At 30.8% G+C, this 27,743-nt stretch overlaps 1 protein-coding gene across 1 annotated transcript in view; it reads right to left on the bottom strand.

Annotated features, from left to right (window-relative positions):
* Window positions 1-5,494: 5,494 nt before the first annotated feature.
* The window catches only part of LOC115874912, a 181,296-nt gene continuing 159,047 nt past the window's right edge, over window positions 5,495-27,743 (bottom strand). Inside the window, exons 5-7 of the mRNA XM_030890208.1 lie at window positions 26,859-27,015; window positions 11,507-11,713; window positions 5,495-7,077 (exon numbers count right to left, since the gene is read on the bottom strand). Coding sequence (XP_030746068.1) covers window positions 6,887-7,077; window positions 11,507-11,713; window positions 26,859-27,015 — 555 coding nt within the window. The 3' untranslated portion in view covers window positions 5,495-6,886. The remainder of the gene's footprint in view (window positions 7,078-11,506; window positions 11,714-26,858; window positions 27,016-27,743) is intronic.

Here is a 27,743-nt window from a genome sequence, read left to right as displayed (position 1 = left end):
ACAGAAGGATAGTGAGAGTTGCACGCGACAAATCACCGCTAGGTCGCAGAAGCTTAGGACGTCCACGAAAACGATGGAGCGACAATTTGTCAGTCTAACCGGTAGATACGACGAAACCAAACAGGCCATTCGCCTAGTATGAAGAAGGAAGAAGAAGAATATGCCTAGCGCTAGACCAGAGGTTCCCAAGCATTTTTTTCTAATAGACCACTTTTAAAATTTTACTGGTTTTAGTGGACCCCCTGCTGCTACATTTCTACCATATTCCCAAAACTGCGTACAACTTATAGGAATTATCGAAAACAGGAAATAGTCATCTTATCCGCTAGTCAAGCAGCACTAAAAGCGATCAACTCAGTAACCATCAATTCGAAGTTGGCAAAAGAATGCCTAGAGAAGCTGAATAAATTAGGCAAAGAAAATAAAGTCCTCCTACTCTGGCCCGCTCATATCAAGGGATGGAAGGCAATAAAAAACAAACGATCTAGTTAGAAAAGGAGCAAATACTCCACTAACTGGACTAGAACCCTTCTGCTTCCCAAGTGGAAACCGACTTAAAGCGGAACTCAAGAACCTGGAAGGCTCCATCCGTAACATATCTGTTGCTATTTCGGTGTTATTTCAAATTAACTGCATGTTACGTCGACAAAGATTTTTGGCACTTTTTTTTCATGAGTGAAAAAATCCTTTGAAATTTTGTATATGGCATAGTACCGGGTGGCCAACTAAGAATGGACGCCGGCTGTATCGCAGAAACTACTTATCGTATAACTTTGTGAAAAAAAATTCTAATAAGTAAATCGACCAAGAGAAATCGCTGGAAATTATTTTCAAGTTCGAAAAATGTCCGCTAGGGGGCGTTTCTCTGATAGCCAATCAGGAAACAGGATTTTTCTCAAAAATATGTAGATGAACAGGTATTTTAAATATTACTATTGTAATCATCGAGAAATTTTATAATTTTTTTGATATAGAGTATTTTGCTCTATCTCATAAAATAAAGTGATGGGGAAAGGTTAAACTTGCTTTTATTTAAATAAGAATAACTCTGGTTTGGGTTAGCCGATTTTAACAAACTAGGGCTCGTTTAAAAGAGCTTTTCTTCCTTAATGATCTCTAGTATAAATTTTGTTTCCATAAATTTTTTCGTTGTAGCTAGAGGGCGCTGTTTGATGTCATAACAGATTTTGCGTTTTTGCATAAAAAAATTAAATATGAGGCTATATTTATCTTTGCACAGTTAAATAGAGCACAACATTTTCAAAAAATCAGCGCAAACCGCAACTTTATATCTTCACTCTAACGGGAGATATTAAGAAAATAAATCATATTATGCTGTCGCTTAGGATTATACGGTCTGAAAATTATAGTAGTAGGCTAGGAAACAAAAAGAGGTAAATTGGTTACGTCAAAATATTAAAACATACATTTTAATTTCATTTTAATACCATTTAATTGTTATTCATCCATGTTCGTTCTTGATTCGACCCCATAAATTAAAACCCAGGCATATTGAATCCGATGACCTATAGCTGGTCATGGAAATATGCCGCTCCAGCATCTCTGTCTACTAAAGTAAGTGGTATCCATGAAGCCTCACACATTCATAGCAAAATAAGCGGCACAACTGCACCAACTGCATCAACTACACCAACTGCATTCATGCTGATGAAATTGCAACAAATGCAATTTCATCACAATGGATCCCCTAACAAAATTGGCAATTCATCTCTTAGAAATTATGGATATTTCATTTCATTCAGATAATTAAAAAGAAAATCATTCGCCATCCTAGAATTCCTTCCTAAACATTTACCGACTAATGGTCTTGGTGCTGAGCTACTTGCATCAAGGGTAGATTTGGACTATAGTAGTTCGTATTGTTAAGATTCGCATCTTCGTTCGGTGCTATATGAAAAGTGACCCAAGCGACATAAACTTTAATATAATAATAAATAACACAAACAACAAGTAAAACACGAAAACAAGTGAAATCAAGGACGAACATGGATTAATAACTAAATGACGTTACATTAAATAAACCCCTAGTTTTCGGCCATACGAAATTCGGCCGTTTTCTGTTAAAAGCAACCACCATATTGCTTTTAACAAAATTCCTAGAAATTTTATTAAAATTCTTGATTGTCCGACTTTTGGACATTTTAATCTGAGTGTTACGTATAATTAACCAGGAATTCGTAAAAATTTTATGAATGGACGATAATGTTACACAAACACGTTTAAAAATTTATGACGTCATTTTTTTAGGAAAACGCCCGAAATTCGGATTCATGAAAACTGAACTTAAACGTTTTGATATTTTGACGTAACCAATTTATCTCTTTTTGTTTCCTAGCCTACTACTATAATTTTTAGACCATATAATACTAAGCGGCAGCCTAACATGATTTGTTCACTTAATATCTGTGACAAATCTTTTCGGATTAATCACTTGTCTATGGGTAGCGTGACTATTTTATAATTTTTATAATTAAAATAATTTATTGAGCGGTAGGCAGAACTTGGATTAATGAGAGCACCGTCTTTTCAGAGCGTAAATATAGTTTATCGTTTACATATAAAAACAAAATATAACCAGTTAAAAATAGAAATTAAGGCATCGCACTTTTATGGTAAGGGCTCTTTCTAAATTCAGTTATTATAAACTCTATTGCCACTTACCTTATTACGTCAACATCCGTCAGCAATACATCAACAACAAGAACCTGTCGAAGATTTCATTGGTCCCCTTGTAGATTTACCTCTTCGGTCTTGGACTCATACTTTGGATTGAACCACTCGACCGGTTATCACAGTGTTCTTTTAAATAACTTAATATTTTAGTGATTCGGTAAAATAAAGAAATAAAATGCCGATTTTTCACAACACCTAACTATATTTAATATAAAGAAATAAATAAATAAAAAATAAAGAAAAAGATTTAACAACAAAACATTTATAATTAATAAAAAAGAAAGAAATTGAATCAAAAATAATTAATGACAATTAGAGAATTGAAATTAAAACTCAGAGATAATAAAGTTAAAAAAAATACAAAATATTCTTCCTATTAGTCCAATTTAAATTATCTACAATTAGCATACACTTTCGAAAATTAATATATTAAAAAAATATTCACTGAACAATTAAATTTAAATTAGAATTTAATAAAAAGAACAATTGCAAAATAATCACTTATGCAATGACATCTAAAATTTACTAAAGCCTTTAGAACAAACAGAAAGTCTTAAATCATTAATAAAGAAAAATATTAGAGAAAATCCAAAAACAACAATTAAAATACTTTAAGCATGAATAGTTTAGAATTTCCTAACTTGAGAATTTATTTGAGAAAATCTTTAGATAGAGAACTTACTAAAACAATTAAAAAGACCACTGGATAATATATATCTAAGATATAATAAGATCTACACGGAGTAAATTCGACCGTCTAATTTAAAAGTCAGTACCGAACTAATTTTGAAGATGAAAATACTGATGCTGGTATTATCTCGGAAAGGCGTTACTACATCTTCGGCACGCCCCTGTTTGAGGAACCTTCGAATACCCATCCAAATGCATATTTTGCACCTTTTTAATTGGCCGAAGGGTTCCTTCCCCGAAAGATCCCTAGACTTCTTTCACCCCTGTTTCTGATCCTTATCCCGAGAGGGCATCAGCATGTCCTATTTATTAATTAAATGTAATTTTTAAACCCTTCCGTGTAAATCTTACTCTTTTACCAATTTGCTGGATAATATTCATAATCCAAGCCTTAACTAATACAAATGATATCGTGCCATAGGATTACCTTAGAAAAAAAACCGCCTAGAAATTAACTCTTTATTTCTTCACATTTTTGTCTATTTCTATTTAACTCTAGGAACGGAAAAAAAGATAATCCTATTTCTATCATTTTCAGACATTCGTCTCGTGAACATTTGGATTCTGATTTTAAAACATATATTTAATACTTTTAATTTTCAATTTAAATCCTCTAGCGAGGGGATGATTTAATTTTACTTATTTCGTTAAGAATGCCTACGTGCTTTTTCTGCGTTGTTTATTTTGAGGTATCCCTAGGGTACACACACAACTGGTACCACTCTGTCAAATAGAGTTTTGATAATAAGGGATGAATGTTTGTTCTACTTTACCCTCGTTTATGTGACTTTAAATTATTTAGAAGATTGTATTATTTGCTTAGTTAGTTTCTCAGGATATATGCGTACTTTTAGAGAGTTTATGTGTCTTGAATATCATTAGATTATTTGCTTAGGCCTTTTAAAATTCGTTTGCCTATGTCAACTGATAACTTCGTAAACTGAAATGGTTCCATCTTAGAATAACAAACCAAAAGATAAAATTTTACCAAGCTTGATATTATTCTATTACATATCTCCGGTTAGAGAGAAGATAGAAAACTGCGGATTGCGCTGATTTTTTGGAAATTTTGTGCTCTATTTAACTGTGCAAAGAGAAATATAGCCTCCTATTTATTTTTATTCTGGAAGAGCGCAATATCTGTTATGATGTCAAACAGCGCCCTCTAGCTACCACGAAAAAAATCATGGAAACAAAATTAATACTGGAGATCATTAAAGAAGAAAAGCTCTTTTAAACGAGCCCTAGTTTGTTTAAATCGGCTAATCTAAATCAGAGTTATCCTTATTTTAATAAAAGCAAGTTTAAACCAAACCAAACCAAACCAAACCTTCCCCTACCACTTTATTTTATGAGATGGAGCAAAATACCTTATATCAAAAAAAATTACAAATTTCTCGATGATTACAATAGGTAGTAATATTTAAAACACCTGTTCACCTCCATATTTTTGAGAAAAATCCTGTTTTCTGATTGGCTATCAGAGAAACGCCCCCTAGCGGATATTTTTCAAACTTGAAAATAATTTCCAGCGATTTCTCTCGGTCGATTTACTTATTAGAATTCTTTTCCCAAAGTTATACGATAAGTAGTTTCTGAGATACAACCGGCGTCCATTCTTAGTTGGCCACCCGGTACATAATATGTAGATCTAATGCATGGTATTTATTTTAATCAAAATAATCAATATTCAAATTTTGTGCAATTTTTTTTGCAAAAACTACTATTCCAAAATACCTTCACTTCCTCTAGTCTTCTTGTAACTGCAATCGAGAGTAATCGTTGGAAATCTTTATTAGCCTACATAATGATAGAACACAAAATCACATTAATTCAAACGACTTTTTCTGTTGCTAATTGCAAACTGCTTGACGGCATGTGGCGATGTGTGGAACTACGTCACGAGTGGGCATCGCCGCTGCTCAGCGTCCCTACAAATTTTAAGAACTCATCTCGAAAACGCAAAAGATTTCGTTTTGAAATTTTAATGATACAATTATTATAATAAGTAGTAGGTATTCTAAAACTTTGAGAAAAACCGACAAACAAAATATGATTCAAAATACTAGACGCTCAAAAAAGGATTGCCAGGTATATTATGAAAACACAACTTATACTATCAACTTTATTTTTTAAGCTTTTTGTAGTAAAATGGAAAAAGTAAGCAATATAAATCAAATGTAAAATTGTACGTAACATAAATAGAATAACAATATAAATATTCATTTAGATTTTCTAGAAAGATAGCCTTATGGTAGAGAGTAAAAATATTAGCTTTGGTAATGGTTTAGGATACGAACCAATACTTATTTAATTTAGACTTTATTTTATAAAAAATATAATATTATGTATCACATTCTATATTAAACAATAAATGTGTAATTATATAATTTTATTTTAAAATTCATTAAACATAGAAAATTATAATTTTAAATATCAAAATGAGTGCGTTCAAAATTTAAATGTATAAAAAATATGAATAATATGTAAATAGAATACCGATATATTGAATATTGGTTTAATTTATTTCGAATATCATGAACATTTCCTCCATACAATATACAAAATACATCGAAATACTTTATTCTCACCTGAAGAATCGTCAAGAGATAATTATAATTAAATCTTCTTGTATTGACATCACGCTACGTCCCGACGCATCGCGTCGCTGGTTCAAACCTACTGTGGATGATGAGTGTACTGAACTATCAAATTCAAGCAGTCGCTGAAGATGATTGGTTAAATTATAGTTTTTTTACAAATAACTAAGAATACAAAGACTAATTATTCTGAATCTTCGATGAAATATTCTCTGGTTACATGCTATTCATTTTCACACTGGTTCGGAACTGGCACCACTATCAAAGCTATGCTCATGTTATTATATTTATTTTGTACTGCATATTACGGAATTTTTTTATATAGATCACCTATATTTTTCAATAAATATAAATTTGCATCATTTAGAGTAGATTATAAACTACAGAATTAAAATTATGACATAGTAAATACTAAATATCTAAACACTTTTGTATTATTCATGTTGTTGCCTATATTATTTATAACTATCAGTCCGATGGATTATTATTAGCAGTAAGAAGTTAAGTAAATCATTAGGTTATACACTAAATTGTAATTATGTCATCTTAAATATAATGTATATAATTTAGATAATGGTATTTATAATTTAATCCATTAAATACGACAATATTGAAATATATTATATATTGGATATTTTTCTATAAAATAACATTAAAAAGCTTTTGTTTTTTTAAATTGCGTGGTTTTTGAACCACATTAACTGGTAAAACACTCCATAGAGAAGTCTGGAATTTTGAAATTTTCATCATAATTTTGGAAAATTACAATCATTTTTTAATAAAATTTTCATTGAGACAAAACGGCACTAAACACATTATTAGCTCATTTTGTGGTACTGTTAATAAAATTTAACATGTTTTTAAAATATGCAACTATGTAATATTAGTCTATAATAAAATGTTCAGTTATTTGGTATTTGTTGGTTTAACATTGGGACACTTCTCGGTAGTAGCTCTTGCAAGGAGTAATACCTCTCTGTATCTTCCTTATCTACTGATGTAATGTGCTGGAAGCAACACGGTTGAGATATATGACTTTTTGGAGGTAGGATTGGAGGCTTTTCTTTCTTCTCCTTTTTCTTCTTCTTTTTACCTGAAAACATATATTTATTTAATAAAACATCAATTGCTAACTATGATTTTATTATAATAGGGATAGCATTTTAAAATAATATGTAAATATATTTGGTAAAATCTCTATTTATGGCTTAATATATAAAGAAATAATCATAGAAACTCCTAATCCTATGGAAATAACCAATTAAGAAGAAGAAGAACGAAATTTTTGTAAGAAAATTATGGGTATTTCGCAACTGAATATAATTTGTTCATGCCGATGTTTTTGGCTCACTATAATTTAGTGTGAAAAACGAAGACCGGTGTGATCAGTGGCAGCGACACATACAACAAATATTTGATGACGACACTTGAGATGCTCCAGAGAGACTATTGGCACATTATAAAACAAAATGTGGTCCAAGTATACTCAAGTCGGTTTACCCTTCCGACTTGAGTATACTTGGACCACATTTTGCTTTATAATCTATCAGTAGTACCTCTGGAGATTTCCGAGGCCATACAACAGACAAAAACAAACCAGACTCCACGAAAGTTATTGTTATTGTTCAAAAGTTAATATATATTAAGTTTTTCAAAAATAATCACAATTTTGTCAAAAACGTTGAAAAATGTGGGAATTTACCGAGTGCTTAACTATAACCGTGAATAACCTTTGAAGGAGTAGGTTTATCGAGCTCATTTTCAGTGCAGTTTATGAAAAAAAAAACGATGGAAAGCAAAATTACCTGGTTAAACTAAATAAAAGATATTTTGTTGACGAACTTTTAAAAAAAACCTGCTAATCCTAATCTCTGCTATTTATGTATTTTATAAAGTAGCTTGTCTTAAAGAACACCAAGAACGGGAAAGCAGCTGGACCGGACCACATCTACCCAGAATTGATAAAACTAATAAACGGAGACAATTTAAAGTTATTGGTAAACCTCTTCAATTCTGTATACAATACCGGAAACATACCGCAGGACTGGCTAAGGTCGACATTTATACCTATTCCTAAAAAACTGGTGCAAAAAGATGTGATGAGTTTCGTTTAATAAGTCTGATGAGTCAAGTCCTAAAGCTGTTTTTAAAGGTTCTGCATAATCGAATCCGAAGAAAATGTGAGCTAGACATAAGTGAACAGCAAATGGGATTTCACGAGGGACTGGGGACGAGAGAAGCCCTGTTTGCGCTATCGGTGCTTTTGCAGAAGTGCAGAGATCAACGAAAGGAGGTACATCTATGCTTCATAGACTACACGAATATATAGAGGAGGTATAGACGAATATATAGAGGAGGTGTGTACCTGTGTAGGTATGCTTCATAGACTACATTCAACTGCGTCAACCACAGGGAATTGCTGAGCATCCTTGAAAGAAGAGGCCTGGATACCCATGCACGATCTGAAAATTATCCAAAAGCTACACGAGCAACAAGTAGCGACAGTAAAACTACAGGACACTGAAACAACAGCAATACCTATCAAGCTTGGAGTTAGGCAAGGATGCGTATTGAGCCCTATGCTCTTCAATATGTACTCCGAACTAATATTTCGAAATGCGCTTGAGGGATCAGAAGACGGCATAAAAGTGAATGGCAGGCTGATTAACAACATGAGATATGCTGATGATACCGTCGTTATTGCAGACACCACTGAGGGCCTGCAAAGACTTCTTGATAGACTGTCCTCGGTGGGCGACTCAATGGGTCTCAGGATAAATACAAACAAAACAAAAGTCATGGTGATAAATAGAGATGCAAGACAAGCAACGGAGGTAGTCGTAGGTGGGACACCAATAGCAAGAGTCTCAAAGTGTATATATTTGGGCAGTTGGATTAGTGAAGACCTAAACCCAGACATTGAGATCAGAGCTCGAATTGAGATGGCTAGATCAAACTTCCTAAAATTGCGGAACCACCTGTGCGATAAACGTCTCAACATCCATATAAAAGACAACTTAGTCATCTGCTACGTACTTTCCACACTTCTCTACTGGGTTGAGTCGTGGACACTCAAAGTAAGCGCAATGAATAAGTTGGAAGTTTTTGAGATGTGGGTATATCGCAGAATGCTGAGAATACCATGGACTGACCGTGTCTCGAATGAACGAGTTCTAAACCAAATGAACAAGGACCGAGAACTCCTCGACATAATAAAAAAGAGGAAAGCCTATTTGGGCCATATCATGAGACATAGCAAGTATGAATTCCTTCAGCTCAGCATCGAGGGTAAAATTGAGGGAAAGCGCGGACCCGGACGACGGCAATGCTCCTGGCTGAAGAACATCAGAGATTGGACAGGCCTGGACTCACATACTTTGCTGAGAAGAGCGAAAAATAGAGAGGAATTTGTCATGGTTGTTGCCGATCTTCACTGAATGGAGAAGGCACTTTAAGAAGAAGAAGAAGCTTGTCTACGAAGCTCCCTTTGAAAAATTACCCAGGATTTTTTCAAGAAATTACTCCCCATCTCAAAAGTTGAGGCATTATTTGTTACCTACATGTTTTCGTTTCAATATTATCTGTCGATTTCTAATGAAAGTACTGATTCACGAAACTGATGATCGTTAGGCGTAAATGTTAAAGATTAAAGTAATTTATATGTTCACTAGTTGAAGCCTAGCGCATCCGCCACGACATCAGGAAAAATACTTTTTATTTTTTGTTTAATTAAATGAAAAACAAAACAAAAATCCGGCGACGACAGTTTTTAGAAGAGCCAAGTAACTATCTTTTAGTAAAAAAGCAACTTTCTAGAGCAAGTCGTTACTTCAGTAGAGACGACAGAGATAAACATTAGCATTTTATATACAGTGTATGTAGATGTTCAAACGCAGTGATGCCAGATTGATTTGAAGGAAATTCGTAAGATTGGATGCATTATTTGATATTAGAACATTTAATAAGCTAGTAAGCTAGTAAGCTAATAAGCTAATAAGCAGTATTTTTTAATTGGTAAAACATTTAAAACCTATAAAAATCCGTAAGATACTGCGCACGTATCGCGAAATCGTGAAATTTGATACAAAATCGTGAGATATCACGATAAATCGTGAGATCTGGCATCCTTGTTCAAACGTGTTACTAAAAGAGGGAGAAATGCGAAAGACAGAGCAAGTACACCGTACGTAATTAGGGTTTCCCGAGGGGTTTCCGAAACCGGAGCTATTTTTCGGAACCGGGAATTTCGGTACTGTGACTCTTCGGAACTGGGATTTCCCGTTTTTTTCGGTACTGACTAATTTTTGTTCAATGGTGGTGCAGTTCATCAATCATAAAGCAAGGGATGATTTTTCAAAGTAAAATTCATGAAAAATTGTGATTTTTAATGAAAATAATATCAATTAAATTATTGAGTAAAGAAAAAAGTATAGGTAACTTAAATTTCACATCAACCAATATAAACCAACTTAACTGAATTTGAGACAAAAGCCCTAAAATATTGAATTAAAAATGCAAATATCTATTAAAACATAAGAGAAAAGAGAAAAGAAGCAAGAACAATAACAACATTATTACTTGTTTAGAAGAGTTTGATTTCGACCGCTAGAAAGTACCTATCAAAGGACTTTCTCACGTAACAAAAAAATAATTTTTTAATTATTGGTACCGAGGCCTGGTTCTGCGATGGCCAAAAAGATCTGAACCCTAATTGGTAGTATCAATTAGAGTGTCCAGAATCGTACTAAAATATTTTCGTTCAACTATTGCGGAGTTCGTCAATTAGCAAGCAAGGGATGGTTCTCAAAAGTAAAACCGATAAAAAATTGAGTTTCAAATGAAAATAATATCAAATTATCAAGTTATGAGAAAGTAAACATGAACACAACCGAAAAAAAAAGAAAACACATAGGTAGCTTAAAAATTATATCAAACAACATCAATCAACCTCGAAACCAAATTAACTAAATTAGAAAAAAAAACTTAACATTTTCAATTAAAGATGCAAATGCCTATAAAAACTTAACACAAAAAATATAACTAATACATTCAGTAATATTATACTAAATAATAAAATAACATATTTAAAGTTCAATAATTTACTAATAAACATTATAGAAACTATAAAATAACTTCAGAAGTAAGAACAGTGCATCATTACTTATTTAGAAGAGTTTGATTTAGACCGCTAGAAAGTATTAAAAGTCTTTCGCACATAACAAAAAATATGTTTTTAATTATTATTACCGAGTCCCGAATGTACCGAAAGAACCGAGAATTAATAATTTCGAGTCCCGGTTCTTTGATGTCTCAAAAGAACCGAGAATTCCCGGAACTTTCGGTACCGGGATTTCCCGGTTCTGAACCCTATACGTAATTGAAAAGACTTTTGAGAAACGGTCCGATTATGGAGGTAACGTCTGAGTATAACGGGTATTAAGATATTCTTTGGAATAACGTTCCGACTACTGGGGTGTTCCGATTAAAGAGGTTGCACTATAATAACTTGTGTTTAAGATTACCTGGCGTTGATAACGATATATTTTCAGGACATGCTACTAATTGTTCGATATGGCTCCACATCGCTTGAGCTGCGACCGTTGTGTCGAAACTGAAGCCAACTTCCATTGTGTGGTCGTTCGAGTATCTCATGGTGTGAAATGAAGGACTCTCCACTTTGTACGATGATAAATTGTCGATTTTATCCGACCATAACATAAAACAGGTCCCTAAAAGAGGAAATTATTAGAGATCTAGTCTTATACAGGGTGGCGCCTCTCATACGCCGCCGAGGCTCCATGGAGACCGACATCGACAGTTTGTATTGAAATGAAATTTTGTGAGCATATGTAGGTTAATTCAGAGCACTTTTCAAAAATATAGAGAGTTCTACAGGGTGTCCCCAAAAAAAGTTACATATCAAAGTTGTTTTTTTTTTGTAATGGAACACCCTATATATTAATTGATTTTCGGATTCTGGAAAAAAATAAAGCTGAGTTTTATAAGAGAAGTATATGACTAAAATGTAAGGTTTTTGACATATTTAACATTTTCTAGAAATAAAGAACAATTTTTTAAATTAAAATAAAAGCTACCTAAATTGGAATTTACCCGGTATAGCCTAATATTTAGTTAAATTAACTATTTTACTTTAAATCAAATTAAAACTTGATCCAAAAAGTTATACAGGGTGAGACAAAACTAATATTGAACATTGGTGACCTTTAAAAGCATGTTACTCTTTTATTTTTAAATGGAACACCCAGTATATTATTTCGATATTCAATGGAGAATTCATGTCTCTTCAAAATACTATTAAGATTGCAACAAATGAAGATTTTCCTCGATATTTTTATTTACATGATTTGATCTGGGTAGATCTTTGTTATTTGATAAAATCTAGGGTGGCTGTCATATATCTGACGTTACTTCAACATAACTGTCTAATTAAATTAGTCCAACTTTAACAACTAGTTATAATTTTGTGTCAGTTAAAATTAAAAAAAAATGCTCAGAAATTTGCCGAAAATGCAAACTTATCCTACATCAGAGAGAATTAAACTTAGAGGAATTAAACGATTCTATTAGTTGGTGAATGCAGTGTGCATTCATCGATTAATAGAATACTTAAATGCCCCTGATTTTATCTAGTTTGGTTTTTTATGGGGATATATTAAAGACAGTGTTTACAAAACTCGACCAACTATTGTCGACAACATGAGAGCAATTATTGTAGCTGTTTGGTTAGGTTAGAAGGTAGAACTTTACATATGCCTTTTAAAATGAAAAAATCCTTTTGAAAAGACATCATTTTATGCAGTTAAGACGAAAGGAATCATTTTGAGCATTCGATTTCATCTAACTAATTTTTGTCACATAATTATAGATTTATATCTAGGTCTAATTCTGTAATAATTAAAATCTGTTTTAAACGTGTATCTTTTTATTACCGTTGAGTGTTTGAGTAAACACAAGATTGTAGAGTTACAATCTTTAATTTTTGTTAAATTAACAAAAGGTATATCACAGCCGCCCCTAGATTTTTTCAAATAATAAAGATCTACTGAGGCAAAATCATAAAAATTAAAATACCTAGAAAAATATTTGTCTGAGGAGTAGGCAACCTTAATAATATTTAAGGCTTTTTTTAAATTTATTTTTAAGATATATAGATTCCCCATTGAACACTGGAATAATATACTGGGTGTTACCTTTAAAATAAAGGAGTAAATTGCTTTTAAAAGTGACTAATGTTCCATTTTAATTTTGTCTCACCCTGTATAACTTTTTGGGTCAAATTTTAGTTTGGTTTAACATACTTATAATGGTTACAACTAAAATTTAGGTAGCTGTTATGGAAATTTAAAATTTACTCTTCATTTTCACAAAATGTGAAATATGTCAAAATCCTTAGATTTTAGGTATATGCTTCTTTAATAAAACTCACCTTTATTTTCTTCCTAGAATCCGAAAATCAATAATTAATATATAGGGTGTTCCATTAAAAAAAACACAACTTTGATGTGTTATTTTTTGGCGGAACATCCTGTATAATTCTATATATTTTTATAAAATGCTTTCAGTTAACCTATATATGCTGCCAAAATTTCACTTCGATATAAACTACCGTTCTCCTTGAAGCTTCCGCGGCGTATGAGAGGCGCCACCCTGTATAGCAGCTCAAGGCAAGAATTTTGTATTTAGTAAAGTAATTTTATTTAGATATATTAAATAGTTTTTTAGAAAAAAAGAAGACTTTCCTTGAGAAAAAGACTCCCTTTAGCTACGAAACAAAGCAGAATCGGACCTATTTGATATGAAAAATAAATCTTATTTTTATGTGAGGAATCTCCCCACGAGAGATGGTACATGTTTCTTGAAGCACCATGTATACATGCAACGATTATTACAACCCATGTTCTATAAAATCTGCTTCAAAAAAAAGAACTTAATATGCGAACACAAAGATTTAAACTACATTTTGGTGAGAACTAATAAACAAAGGAAGGAATAAGGTTAATTAAAATGATTATTTTTATTGTAACGTTGTTTTACCTACGTACTAAATAATTTCTGCACAATTTAACTTAATGTTTGTTTTGTTTTGTTTGTATAATTATCACATCGACACAGAAACCTAATTTCGCAGGTTCTATTTTATAGTTTGTTTTAACATAATAATATTAATTCAGTTTATAGAGTTATTGTTAGTTTTTTTCTATTAAAACATTTTTTAATAATTATTTATTAAAAATATACATAATTTAATACTTTACTTGGAATGTGGTAGACCATGATTCAATATTAAAACCAAAATCTCTACTACTCTGTCTACTACTCTGCAAAATCCCTAGATGATATTTTGATATTATATCCAATTGGAATTCTTTTGGATCCAATCTTTTTGGAAAGGTGCTACAGGGTAGGCTCAGGGACAGTATTGGTGACAAAATCTCGGAAGACCAAAGCGGATTCACACCGGGGAAATCTTGCACAGATAACCTTTTTGTCCTGCAGCAGGTGATGGAAAAAAAGATAGCAGTAGATCAAGAAGTCCATCTAGCATTTATTGATTTGGAGAGAAAGCGTACGACTCTATTCCCCGCAGCAAGATATGGGAAGTATTGAATATCTTAGAAGTAGATAGACCTTTGCTTAAGATAATAAAATAGCTATATAAAGAAAATGAATCGTACGTTAAGATAGGACACAGGCTATCTAATCCAATTAACACCACAAAAGGGTTGCGACAAGGATGCAGCTTATCTCCTCTGATCTTCAACGCTTACGTCGAATTAGCCCTTAGGGAATGGAAGACGAAATATCAAGGTATGGGAATACCCATTGGGGACAACACACTATTTACCCTGAGCTTTGCAGACGATCAGGTCGTGATTGCGCAGGACTCATACGATCTAGAGTTCATGACTAAGAGGCTTTATCAAGTATACAACAAATGGGGACTTCAGGTTAGTCTAAAGAAGACCGAATACTTAGCTGTCAATTCCAACACTTGTTTTGAAGTCTTCATTAATGATAACGTCCAGATTCAACAAGTAGACAAATTTAAATACCTGGGTGCTACTATCAACAACGAGGGTTTGGGCAAAGAAGAAATACAAACCCGAATTCAGAAGAGCAAACAAGTTATTGGATGTCTTAACAGCCTCTGGTGGGACCGAAACTTATCTGCAACAACTAAAAAGAGACTTGGAAGAACATTGGTGGAGTCAGTTCTTTGCTATGGTTCAGAGCTGAGTGCAGACGCGAAGCGCAAAATCCAAGTTGTTGAAATGGACTACCTTAGAAGAAGTGCAGGTATATCTAGGATGGAAAAAAAGACAAACATCGAGGTCAGGCGTATCATGAATGCATCGGAGGAGACAGTACTGGATCGAATCGAAAAATCCAGCTTAAAATGGTTTGGACACAGCCTCTGCGTATGCCGGAGAACAAGTGGCCAAAAAGAGTTTTTCAATGGGCTCCCCAGGGCAGAAGAAAGAGAGGTAGACCTAGAAAATCCTGGAACGGAAGGGTTACGGAAGCTGGAAGCTCGTAACCTAGAAGCTGATGACGCTCTAAATCGAGATGTGTGGCGTAGGGTAACTTGGGAAGGCAGCAATAGGCTGTAGTTGGATATGAGTATTAAATACTTAAACCCAAATCCCGTTTATATATATATATATATATATATATATATATATATATATATATATATATATATATATATATATATATATATATATATATATATATATATATATATATATATATATATATATATATATATATATATATATATATATATATATATATATATATATATATATATATATATATGCACTGTCTCTTTAAAAATTGTGACGACTTTATTGATAGTTTTGTGTTATGTGTGTGGAAACCAATTTGGATATATTTTCTTCGCTAAGGTAGGCTTTTTATATATTTTTTTCTCTCATGCCACCTTATAAAAATAGATTTCAGAAAGAAAATGATAAGTTGTAATAAGTAAACAATCTACGTTCAAGGTAACAAAATAGAATTTTTATATATATATTACTATTATTTTTAATTAGTACGTTCATAATGTGACTATAAAATTTTTTTTTAGTAATAAATTTTGATAAAGACCCTACCAGGTCGAAACGTCATGAAATATTTAATATAAAAAAACCGTTTTTCTCATTTTTACCTGACCTAAAGCCAAGAAAAAATTAAATAAAATATATATATATATATATATATATATATATATATATATATATATATATATATATATATATATATTTATTTAATTTTTCTTGGCTTTAGGTTTAATATATATATATATATATATATATATATATATATATATATATATATATATATATATATATATATATATATATATATATATAAACCTAAAGCCAAGAAAAAATTAAATAATATATATATATATATATATATATATATATATATATATATATATATATATATATCCAATTGCAAGTCTGCGACTTATTGGTGCGCCAGCCTGAGGAGGATGCTCTTTCTCTTTTGACGATATGTGAAAGGTACATTGGAGAAGATCAGGTGAATAGCTAAGCAGTATAAAATTAAAACTGTTTTTAAGTCTGGGACTACTCTAAGAAGTGTCCTAACAAAAACAAAACCTGAATCATCAAACCAAGAGAAGGAGTGCATCTACCAGGTACCTTGCGAGTGCGGTGAGTCGTATATTGGAGAGACAAAACGCCCTCTACCTGTACGATTGGACGAACATAAACACATACGGAAAGAGGTGAAACAATGAAGCTGGTCATTGCAGATCATGTGTGGTCCAAGCACCACAACATAAAATGGTCGGAAGCCCGGGTTGTCAACAAAGAATCTCACAGAAACGTTGCAAAATAAAAACACTAAATCACCACAATACACTAAAACACTTTTACTTTTACACTGGACGCGCGTTTCGCTAACCATGTTAGCATCATCAGCAGATGATTATAAACTCAAAAACGAAACGTCAAGCAAAATGAATAAAGTCGAGGAGGTTCGAAATTCTTTTAGTTTTAATTTAATATTTAGTGCATATATTTCAATTTTCGGTATTCTGTATAAAACTGTGACAATAAAATATGGATCTTGTGTCTTATCAATAATTATTGAATTTATAAATTAATTTCAGAAAAAAGACAATATTATATGAAAGCGATAAACGGGAGATAGTTACGCAGAAATGATTTTGAAATTCCATCTTACATATATTTTTTGAACCGCCGATAACCAAAAAATATATATACCGGGTGTTTTTGAAAAGCGGCTCACCCCTATAAATTTTTTGTTTTTTCAGATAAAAAACGGAATTTGGTATATTAGTATATGACATAAATTAGGACTGATTGACGTATTCAATTGTTTTTGGCCACTTCCTGTTTCACCGTTGTAATGTTAAGAATTAATAAATTAAAAGCTTATGTTAAATTCACAAATCTGACTGTTTTATTTTATATTGTCACAACTTTTATATCAAAGCTTATTTCTATGGAAACACTGAAATATATATACGCAGAATATTATTAGGATGTTACATTTTTCCCTTCGTCTTTATTAAAAATTCCTCTAATGCATAATCATTTAAATAATTTGGAATCTTAATTTTTCTGTTAGGTCTAAGTTCATTTGGTTCAATATGATCTTCCTCTTCATAATTTTGCATATTCTCTTCATTATTTTCATAAATGTCATGATCTAAAATAGATTCCCCTTCAGGTACCCTTTCTTGAGTCAAGATGAAATCATCATCTGAATGTGACTTTTCGTGTTGATTTTCTCCAATATATTTCTTAAAAAGTGACACATTTCTTTCTATGATTTTATTATTTCTTATCGCTTTAATTTTGGTTCCCGATATTTTGATAATTTCATAAGGATAAATTTCATAAACTGGGGATAATGTGTGTTTTTATTTTGCTTGTTCTGTTCTTTTCCTCCTCTCTTCTTGTCAGCATATTTCTTTTGTTGTAATTTACTCTTTTTGTATTTTTCTAAAATTTCCTGTTTTAAAATATCTTCACTTAACATAGTCTTATTAATTTTTCTGTTAAATACAATTTCAAATGGTGAAATTCCGGTGGATGAATGAGGTGTACTTCTGTAGTTAAAAAGAAACAGATTCATGTCACCATAAGGTTCTCCATTTTCAATTAGTGAACATTTCAAAGTTTTTTTAAACATTTTTATAAAATGTTCAGCCATTCCATTTGCTTCTGGCCAATATGGTGCAACCTTATGGTGTGTTATACTGTACTTATCTAAAACTTAGTAAATTCATGTCCATTAAATGGTGGTCCATTATCAGATTTTACCATACCTGGGATACCAAATGTAGTAAAAACCTTCTCCAAAATAGGTTTCAAACTTTGAAATGAAGTAGAATTAACAATTTCAGTTATTGGAAACCTAGAACATTCATCAACTAATATAAATATATACTTTCCATTATAAGGTCCAGCATAATCTAAACCAAATCAACTCTTTCAAATGGTGTTTTTGGAATATCTGATGATTTCACAGTATCTCTAGTGTTTTGAGACGTAACTGCTTGACAAGCAACACATTTATTAATATATTGTTCTGCGATTTTCTCAATATTAGGAAACAAAACTTTTGTTCTCAATAACTGCTTAGTTTTTACAATTCCTAGATGACCCAGAGTAAATTACAACAAAAGAAATATGCTGACAAGAAGACTTTTTTCTGTACCTATTTGCATCCCTTTTATTGCCGTAACCATAGAGTAAAGCCCTAACTATGGTAATATCAGAAATTATACCGTGGGAAAATTTGCGGCGAACAGGCAGTTCTAAAAAGTTTTCGAAAAATATACACGGAAATTTAAAAGAAAATGCACGATTTTCAACATCTTTTTTTAACGAAAAAAACCTCATAGACGTGTTCCTGGGGTCGAAATATACCACCCCTGAAAATATTTGCACTTATTTAAGACTCGCCCTGTATAATTTACATACGTGTAGTTAACCGATCATTTATGAAATTCACTTAAAATCAACTAATTACATATTTTTTCTTGCATTTTTGCTTTTATTTACTACTTGTCAAAGAATTTAGATATGCAAATTTGATTTACCAGCTTCAGTAGCGTATCGGATGTTAGTGTTAATAAATAATTATTATATTTTACCTATTTTTATTAGAATTATATATTTTTATAACAGTTATATAACTTTGAAATGAAGTAGAATTAACAATTTCAGTTATTGGAAACCTAGAACATTCATCAACTAATACAAATATATACTTTCTATTACAAGGTCCAGCATAATCTAAATCAAATCAACTCTTTCAAATGGTGTTTTTGGAATATCTGATGATTTCACAGTATCTCTAGTGTTTTGAGACGTAACTGCTTGACAAGCAACACATTTATTAATATATTGTTCTGTGATTTTGTCAATATTAGGAAACAAAACTTTTGTTCTCAATAACTGCTTAGTTTTTACAATTCCTAGATGACCAAGAGTAAATTACAACAAAAGAAATATGCTGACAAGAAGACTTTTTTCTGTATTTACATCACTTTTATTGCCGTAACCATAGAGTAAAGCCCTAACTATGGTAATATCAGAAATTAAGAAATTATACCGTGTGAAAATTTGCGGTGAACAGGCAGTTCTAAAAAGTTTTCGAAAAATATACACGGAAATTTAGAAGAAAATGCACGATTTTCAACATCTTTTTTTAACGAAAAGAACCTCATAGACGTGTTCCTGGGGTCGAAATATACCACCCCTGAAAATATTTGCACTTATTTAAGACTCGCCCTGTATAATTTACATACGTGTGGTTAACCGATCATTTATGAAATTCACTTAAAATCAACTAATTACATATTTTTTCTTGCATTTTTGCTTTTATTTACTACTTGTCAAAGAATTTAGATATGCAAATTTGATTTACCAGCTTCAGTAGCGTATCGGATGTTAGTGTTAATAAATAATTATTATATTTTACCTATTTTTATTAGAATTATATATTTTTATAACAGTTTTATAACTTTGAAATGAAGTAGAATTAACAATTTCAGTTATTGGAAACCTAGAACATTCATCAACTAATATAAATATATACTTTCCATTATAAGGTCCAGCATAATCTAAATCAAATCAACTCTTTCAAATGGTGTTTTTGGAATATCTGATGATTTCACAGTATCTCTAGTGTTTTGAGACGTAACTGCTTGACAAGCAACACATTTATTAATATATTGTTCTGTGATTTTGTCAATATTAGGAAACAAAATGTTTGTTCTCAATAACTGCTTAGTTTTTACAATTCCTAGATAACCCAGAGTAAATTACAACAAAAGAAATATGCTGACAAGAAGAGAGGAGGAAAAGAACATAATTTTAATAATTTAGTGTAATGATCATCAATTGTTTCATGCGATTCTTGTACAGCTTGTTGAAATTTATATATTTCAAACTCTTCATTTTTTAGGTACAAAATAATTATTTAATTTTGTTTTTGCGACTAACTCAAATAGCGATTGCTCAGAGTTTGCAATATCTGTTGAAAAAATATCAAATACTTCGTCTTCAGCATAATGTAACAAAAGTGCCTTTTGTCTCTTATCGTCTGTTATATTTGTTGCTAAGAGAAAATTCTCAAACCATTTTAGCCATTTTGTCCATCTTCCTCCCATATTTTCTGGATCATTGGTCATATCGAAAGGCTTTATTTGATTAACAAATTCCATGCTTGTCTTAATCCTCGTCGCCAAATGTAATGTTAAGAATTAACAAATTAAAAGCTTATTTTAAATTCACAAATCCTATCTGTTTTATTTTATATTGTTATAACTGTTATATCAAAGCTTCTTTCTATGGAAACACTGAAATATATATACAGGGTTGTTTACCACATACGACACGGAGTATTGTAGCTAAACGATTAGATTTTTAAAAATTGTAAGTTTTGGGTTCGTTGAAGGACTATTAGAGCTACATTTTAAAAATATTTTTACAAGATACAGAGTGTCCCAAATAAGTTAAAAATATTATAGTTGTAGTTTTTTTAAATGGAACACCCTGTATATTATTCTATTTTTATATTCTACGATTGAAATAAAGGTAAATTTGATTAAGGTTTATCACACTTAAACGTTACCGTTTTTGAAATATTTTCAATTTTATGAAATTGCAGTAAAAAATTTAAGGCTTCATTTCTCCAAGGGTATCAAAGTTTTTAATACTAAATATTTACTGGAGATTATTTATTGATCAGATATTGTGTTGCAATAATAAAAATTTTACTACCTTATACAGAGTGCCCAAAAATTTATATTAAATAATTACTAGCTTTAAACTGCAATAACTTGTTTAATTTAAATAGAACACCCTATATATTTTACATGAATCAGATGCACAATGTAATTGTCTATCAAATTGTATTATACCATTTTTTACCTATTTCTTCAAGTTTTCGTAGAAAATGCATTATCTTATAATTTAGACCTCATTTATCAATATACCCATGGAATATTGAGATTTTAGATTATTTTTAAAGATGTAACAAATTTTCAAAGAGTACAGATACTACTATTGTGGATATAGTTCGCTTATTTCATTAAAAAATAAAAAAAAACTGTTTAAATATTGTTTGTTAAAAAGGACCAATTAATATGATCCCAGTATTCAAACTACATTAACTGACTGTTTACATTGATTAATAATAATTGCTCCAAATACTAAAAAACTGAATTTTGTGTGTGTATTAGACAGTGTGGTAAAAAGTAACACTTTATAAATTTTATTTCATTTTTTGACGAATGCTTGTTTATAAAAACAGAGACGTTCATTTTCATAACTTATTATTATATTGATTTCTGAGCCAAATTCACATTTATTTAGAATATTATATTAATTAAAACAATTTAAAAGTATGTAATTGACTAATTTTTGGTCGGAAATAATGGTGGTAGGTATATTTAATTAATAAATTAATAAATTTAATAAATTTAATTAATTTAATAGGTATACTCTTTCACAAAGATTTAAATAGTTTTTTTTGTATACCAATGGGCTTGCAATACATTTTGTACATATATGTTGCTTTAAAAAAATCTGAAATGTCAATATTCCATGGGTATAGTGATAAATGAGGTCTAAATTATAAGAAAATGCATTTTCTACGAACACTTGAAGAGATGGGTAAAAAATAGTATAATACAATTTGATAGACAGTTACATTGTGCATCTGATTCACGTAAAATATATAGGGTGTTCCATTTAAAAAAATACAAGTATAATAGTTTTTACTTATTTGGGACACTCTGTATCTTGTAAAAATATTTTTAAATTGTAGCTCTAATAGTCCTTCAACGAACCCCAAACTTACAATTTGTAAAAATCTCATTGTTTAGCTACAATACTCCGTGTCGTATGTGGTGAACAACCCTGTATATTGTATGGAAACTGGAAACAGTAGTGATAAATTAAGTAATAATTACTAATTACTTTATAAATTAGTTTCAAACGTAAAATATAAAAATAAATAAGTTTTCCAGTTCATTATTAGTTTATTCTCTCTATATTTCATTATTAATATTTTGTAAAGAAACACGCTTAAGTACAATAACAATATTAATAACTGGTAAATAAGTAATACGTTTTACGAGCAGTCTATACCTTTCAGTAATATGTGTAGGTGAGTGGACTACAATGGATAAATATCTGATATGTGCCTGTTCAGATTGTTGTGTGTTCTAAGTTCTAACTTGCTCTTAATTTTATTCATGTTTGTTTTCACATATATTTTACCTTTTACCACGATATTTTAAACTTTTCTGAAATAATAGAAAGTGACTATACAGGGTGAGTCTTAAATAAGTGCAAACATTTTCAGGGCTGGTAGATCTCGATAAAAGAAACATATTTAGTCTTTACCATTTTTCAGATAAGTCCAAAATAACCGAGTTATTTATGTTTGAAAATTAAAAAAAAAAGATTTTTTTTTAAAATTTTGAGAGCCACCGGATTTTTTCTGTATTTGCATCCCTTTTATTGCCGTAACCATAGAGTAAAGCCGTAAAGCCGAAAATTTGCGGTGAACAGGCAGTTCTAAAAAGTTTTCGAAAAATATACACGGAAATTTAAAAGAAAATGCACGATTTTCAACATCTTTTTTTAACGAAAAAAACCTCATAGACGTGTTCCTGGGGTCGAAATATACCACCCCTGAAAATATTTGCACTTATTTAAGACTCGCCCTGTATAATATACATACGTGTAGTTAACCGATCATTTATGAAATTCACTTAAAATCAACTAATTACATATTTTTTCTTGCATTTTTGCTTTTATTTACTACTTGTCAAAGAATTTAGATATGCAAATTTGATTTACCAGCTTCAGTAGCGTATCGGATGTTAGTGTTAATAAATAATTATTATATTTTACCTATTTTTATTAGAATTATATATTTTTATAACAGTTTTAAAAACTACCAATATAATTTATTGACAATGTAAAATAAAACAACAAATTATTGAGTTTACCCTACATCATATTTTTACACGTTTTGAATAAAATTTATGTATTATGTTTTTTAATTGAAATACCGATTGCAAATATTAGATCAAAAAACAAATGAAAGTCCGTAAGGGACCATGAATACAGACCCATTATAAATCCAAAATAAAGAAAATATATAAATTAGTTTTTAAAAAAACGAATACCTGTAGTTAAATGGCTACTACTTTCCAAGAAACCTAGTTTCAATCCTCAGGACAATGCAGATAAAATCCAAAAATTAAGGAAAATATATATCCAAATTGAATATTTTGGTATTACAAAGTAGTGTTTAGTTTTCAACTATAATGTTGAATCTGTAAAATGCATTTACATTAATGCATTTTGTACAGGGTGAGTCAACGACAGAGTAAAGTCCATTATCTCATTTGTTTCAAGCTTTACAAAAAAATGTTTAATATAAAAATTGTAGGGATGGTTAAGATACACATTTTAAAATTATTTTTAGTATACAAGTATAGAGAGATATACAAGGTGCTTCAAAAAAGTGTGGCGGCTATAACGTATGTTTTTTTAAATGCAACACCCTATTTTTATTCTATTTTTAGATTCTGCGTAAAATTTCATAACTTTTTTATATATAATGTTATATACCTAAAATTAATAGTTTTTGTAATATTTCAATTTATTTAAACAAATGTTAAATTGCAGTGTGGTAAAAAATTGTCAGTGGTGCCATTGTTTCTGAAGTTGGAGTACCAAAATTTGGTAGGAGAGTTTTATAGAGATGAAAAAAAAAAGATATATGTAAAGATATTTTAGTTAAATGATACAGGGTGTTCAAAATATATTTATGAATTTCAACTACTTAATTAAAAAATCTCCAAATTTTTTAAATAGGACACCCCTATTATATTATCATTTTTTCTGATAGATTTAACAAAACTCTTCAACTTTTATTAAGTATGTCCTGTTCCTATTTTTAATAGTTTGCGATTTATTCCCATTTTTTCTATTTTTACCCATATTTTCAATACAATTACCCTATAAAATCATAGTTACCATGACAAAACAAAACTATTTATTACTTACCTTTAACAAGTAGCTTCATAATTAGGTAAAATTGCCGGTATTAGTTAAAATTAATTAACTTTACTCAAATAAACTAAATCGCAGTAGTGAATTTCTTGGTGTATTTTTTTATTATGAAAGATAACACTTGGGATTTTTCGTCGAGGCGAATAGCCACAGATTAGGGTAATACTAGATTACCTAATTGCTGAAGATTACTGATATATGAATTTTCTTCGACATACAGTAAAGTTTTTTCTCGTAGTAATTATGGTTTATAATTCATTTGGTAAAGCCAATATTACTACTGCCATGAAACTGTCCCATTACACACTGAAGATGTTTTCTAGATAATATACATCTATCCTTATAGAAGTTAGCAAAGCAATTATATAATATATAGTAATTGAACCAAAAATGTGGTTTCTCTGTTTGTCCGTGTATATCAATCACATTGACTAATTCATTTCAAGAAAATCTGTAACTATTATCTCTACTATTTATACTTATTACAACAAATTAAACTAAAATTCAAATTTTGTTCTTAACTTGCTTAACAGACATGAAATTGTGATAATTATTACTTTTTGTCATGGTAACTATGATGTTATAGCCCAATTGTATTAAAAATATGGGTAAAAATAGAAAAAATTGGAATAAATCGCAAAGTAATAAAAATAGGTATAATGTCATTCTTAATAAAAGTTGAAGAGTTTGGTAAAATCTATCAGAAAAAATGATAATATATAGGGTGTACAATTTAAAAGAAATAAAATTCCTTAGTTTTAAGTAGTTGAAATTCCTAAATATATTTTGAACACCCTGTAACATCTAACTAAAATATCTTTACATAGGTCTTTTTCTATATCTCTATAAAATTCTCCTACCAAATTTTAGTTGTCCAACTTCAGAATCAATGCCATCATTGACAATTTTTTAACCCACTGCAATCTAACATTTGTTTAAACAAATTTAAATATAACAAAAACTATTAATTTTAGGTATATAACATTATATATAAATAAAATTATATAAGGATTCTTGCCACTTAACTGCTGATATAGAAATTTAATTCTACACTGTGTTTGTCATAATGCGGATCAACCTGCTCTCACTACCGGTTTCGGAGCCCTACTCCATCATCAGGTGAGGTTGGGCAGATTTTACTATCGATAGTTGCGCCTCGGTGGTACGAAAGTACTACCATTGCACACAGGCCGCTATCTCCCGTTCGGGACTTAATATCTAACCGACACATTCCGACAAGTCGGAATTAACTATCTCTGCGCTGGTGGTTGTCATTTTGTGGATCTGCCCAAGCTCACCTGATGATGGAGTAGGGCTCCGAAACCGGTAGTGAGAGCAGGTTGATACGCATTATGACAAACACAGCGTAAAATTAAATTTCTATATCAGCAGTTAAGTGGCAAGAATCCTTATATAATTTTATTATATACACCTATACTGCAAGAAATTTGTTTTCTATTTTATAATTTGGCTTGCCTGAAAAAAAAGCCTTTTACCATCCTTTTACTATCGATAGTTGCGCCTCGGTGGTACGAAAGTACTAGCATTGCACACAGGCCGCTATCTCCCGTTCGGGACTTAATATCTAACCGACACATTCCGACAAGTCGGAATTAACTATCTCTGCGCTGTGGTTGTCATTTTGTGGATCTGCCCAAGCTCACCTGATGATGGAGTAGGGCTCCGAAACCGGTAGTGAGAGCAGGTTGATCCGTATTATGACAAACACAGCGTAGAATTAAATTTCTATATCAGCAGTTAAGTGGCAAGAATCCTTATATAATTTTATTATATACACCTATACTGCAAGAAATTTGTTTTCTATATTATATATAAAAAAGTTATGGAATTTTACGCAGAATCTAAAAATAAAATAAAAAATAGGGTGTTGCATTTAAAAAAGCCTATGTTATATTCGCCACACTTTTTTGAAGCACCTTGTATACTGTATAATAATTTTAAAATATGTATCTGAACCACCTCTATAACTTTTATATTTAATATTTTTTTGTAAACCTCGAAACAAATGAGATAATGGACTTTACTCTATCGTTGACTCACCCCGCATGTTTTCCTTTTTTTTGTCGTAGCCTGAGGACGGACATTTAATTCTCCAAAACTAGCAGCCATTTATTAAACAGTTTGTTAGTTGAGTACTATTTGTGTTGACTAATTAATTAAAAAAATATGTTACGGTATAGTGAAATAAAGCTTGTCGATACAGTATTAAAATTATTTCATTTACCTCTTTCAGCCAGAGCAATTTGTATTTTTCGTTTGTCTCTTGCCCTAGCTTCACCAAAATCGAGGATGACTACTGGTATTCCTGTGTATTTTAACTGCCAGTCTGTATCCGTCGAAATCTTTGTGTACAAGTTTGCTAGTGAGTTGCTCACAAACACCTGCAAAAAATAAGGAATTGTGAAAGACCAATGGAAAACTTCATGGAAATTAAATTCTATCTCAGTCTACAGCTATACAGGGTGCTACAAATTTGAGGTACGAGCATTGGTATCTCGGTAACCGTAATAGATACGAAGATAGTTAAATTGGGGCAAAGTTGCGCTTTCACCAAGATGCCATCAAAAAAGTTTTAAAATTTTCAAGGATTGCTGAGTTTTCTGGACAAAACGGATTTTTTTGAAAATTAATTTTATTTTTTCCTGTCGTTACTTTTAAGAAAATCAAAAAACTAATTGCACATTCTTATAGCAACTTTATAAGGGCTATCTGATAGTATTTTTAGATTTTCAAATTAGCTGATAATTTGTGAGAAACAGTTAGTGAGAAACTTAATTTTTTTAAATACGGACCTAAATTTTTTATTTCAGATTTTGAAAGAACCGGGTCTCCTGAGTACAATGATATATCACACTTAATTTTTTTTTTCATTTCGGACATTTGAACACAATTCATTTAAACTAATTTCAAGTCCGGCTCTGTTTTTTTAAATATTTAATCTATTCATCGTTACAATATTGATAAGCTTTCAAACTTAACAATGACGTGAGGTAAAACATTGAATATTGAAAATCAAACGCAATAAAATATTGCACAATATACAAATGAAAACATTACTCGAATCCCAGCATAAGAAGAAAGTTCAAAGAACTATAAATAAAATTGAACG

This window comes from Sitophilus oryzae, unplaced genomic scaffold (assembly GCF_002938485.1).
Source record: "Sitophilus oryzae breed Bouriz unplaced genomic scaffold, Soryzae_2.0 scaffold_1307_pilon_pilon, whole genome shotgun sequence".
NCBI lineage: Eukaryota > Metazoa > Arthropoda > Insecta > Coleoptera > Curculionidae > Sitophilus > Sitophilus oryzae.
The sequence above is the reverse complement of the archived record's forward strand: the minus strand, read 5'-3'. Positions and strand labels throughout refer to the sequence as shown.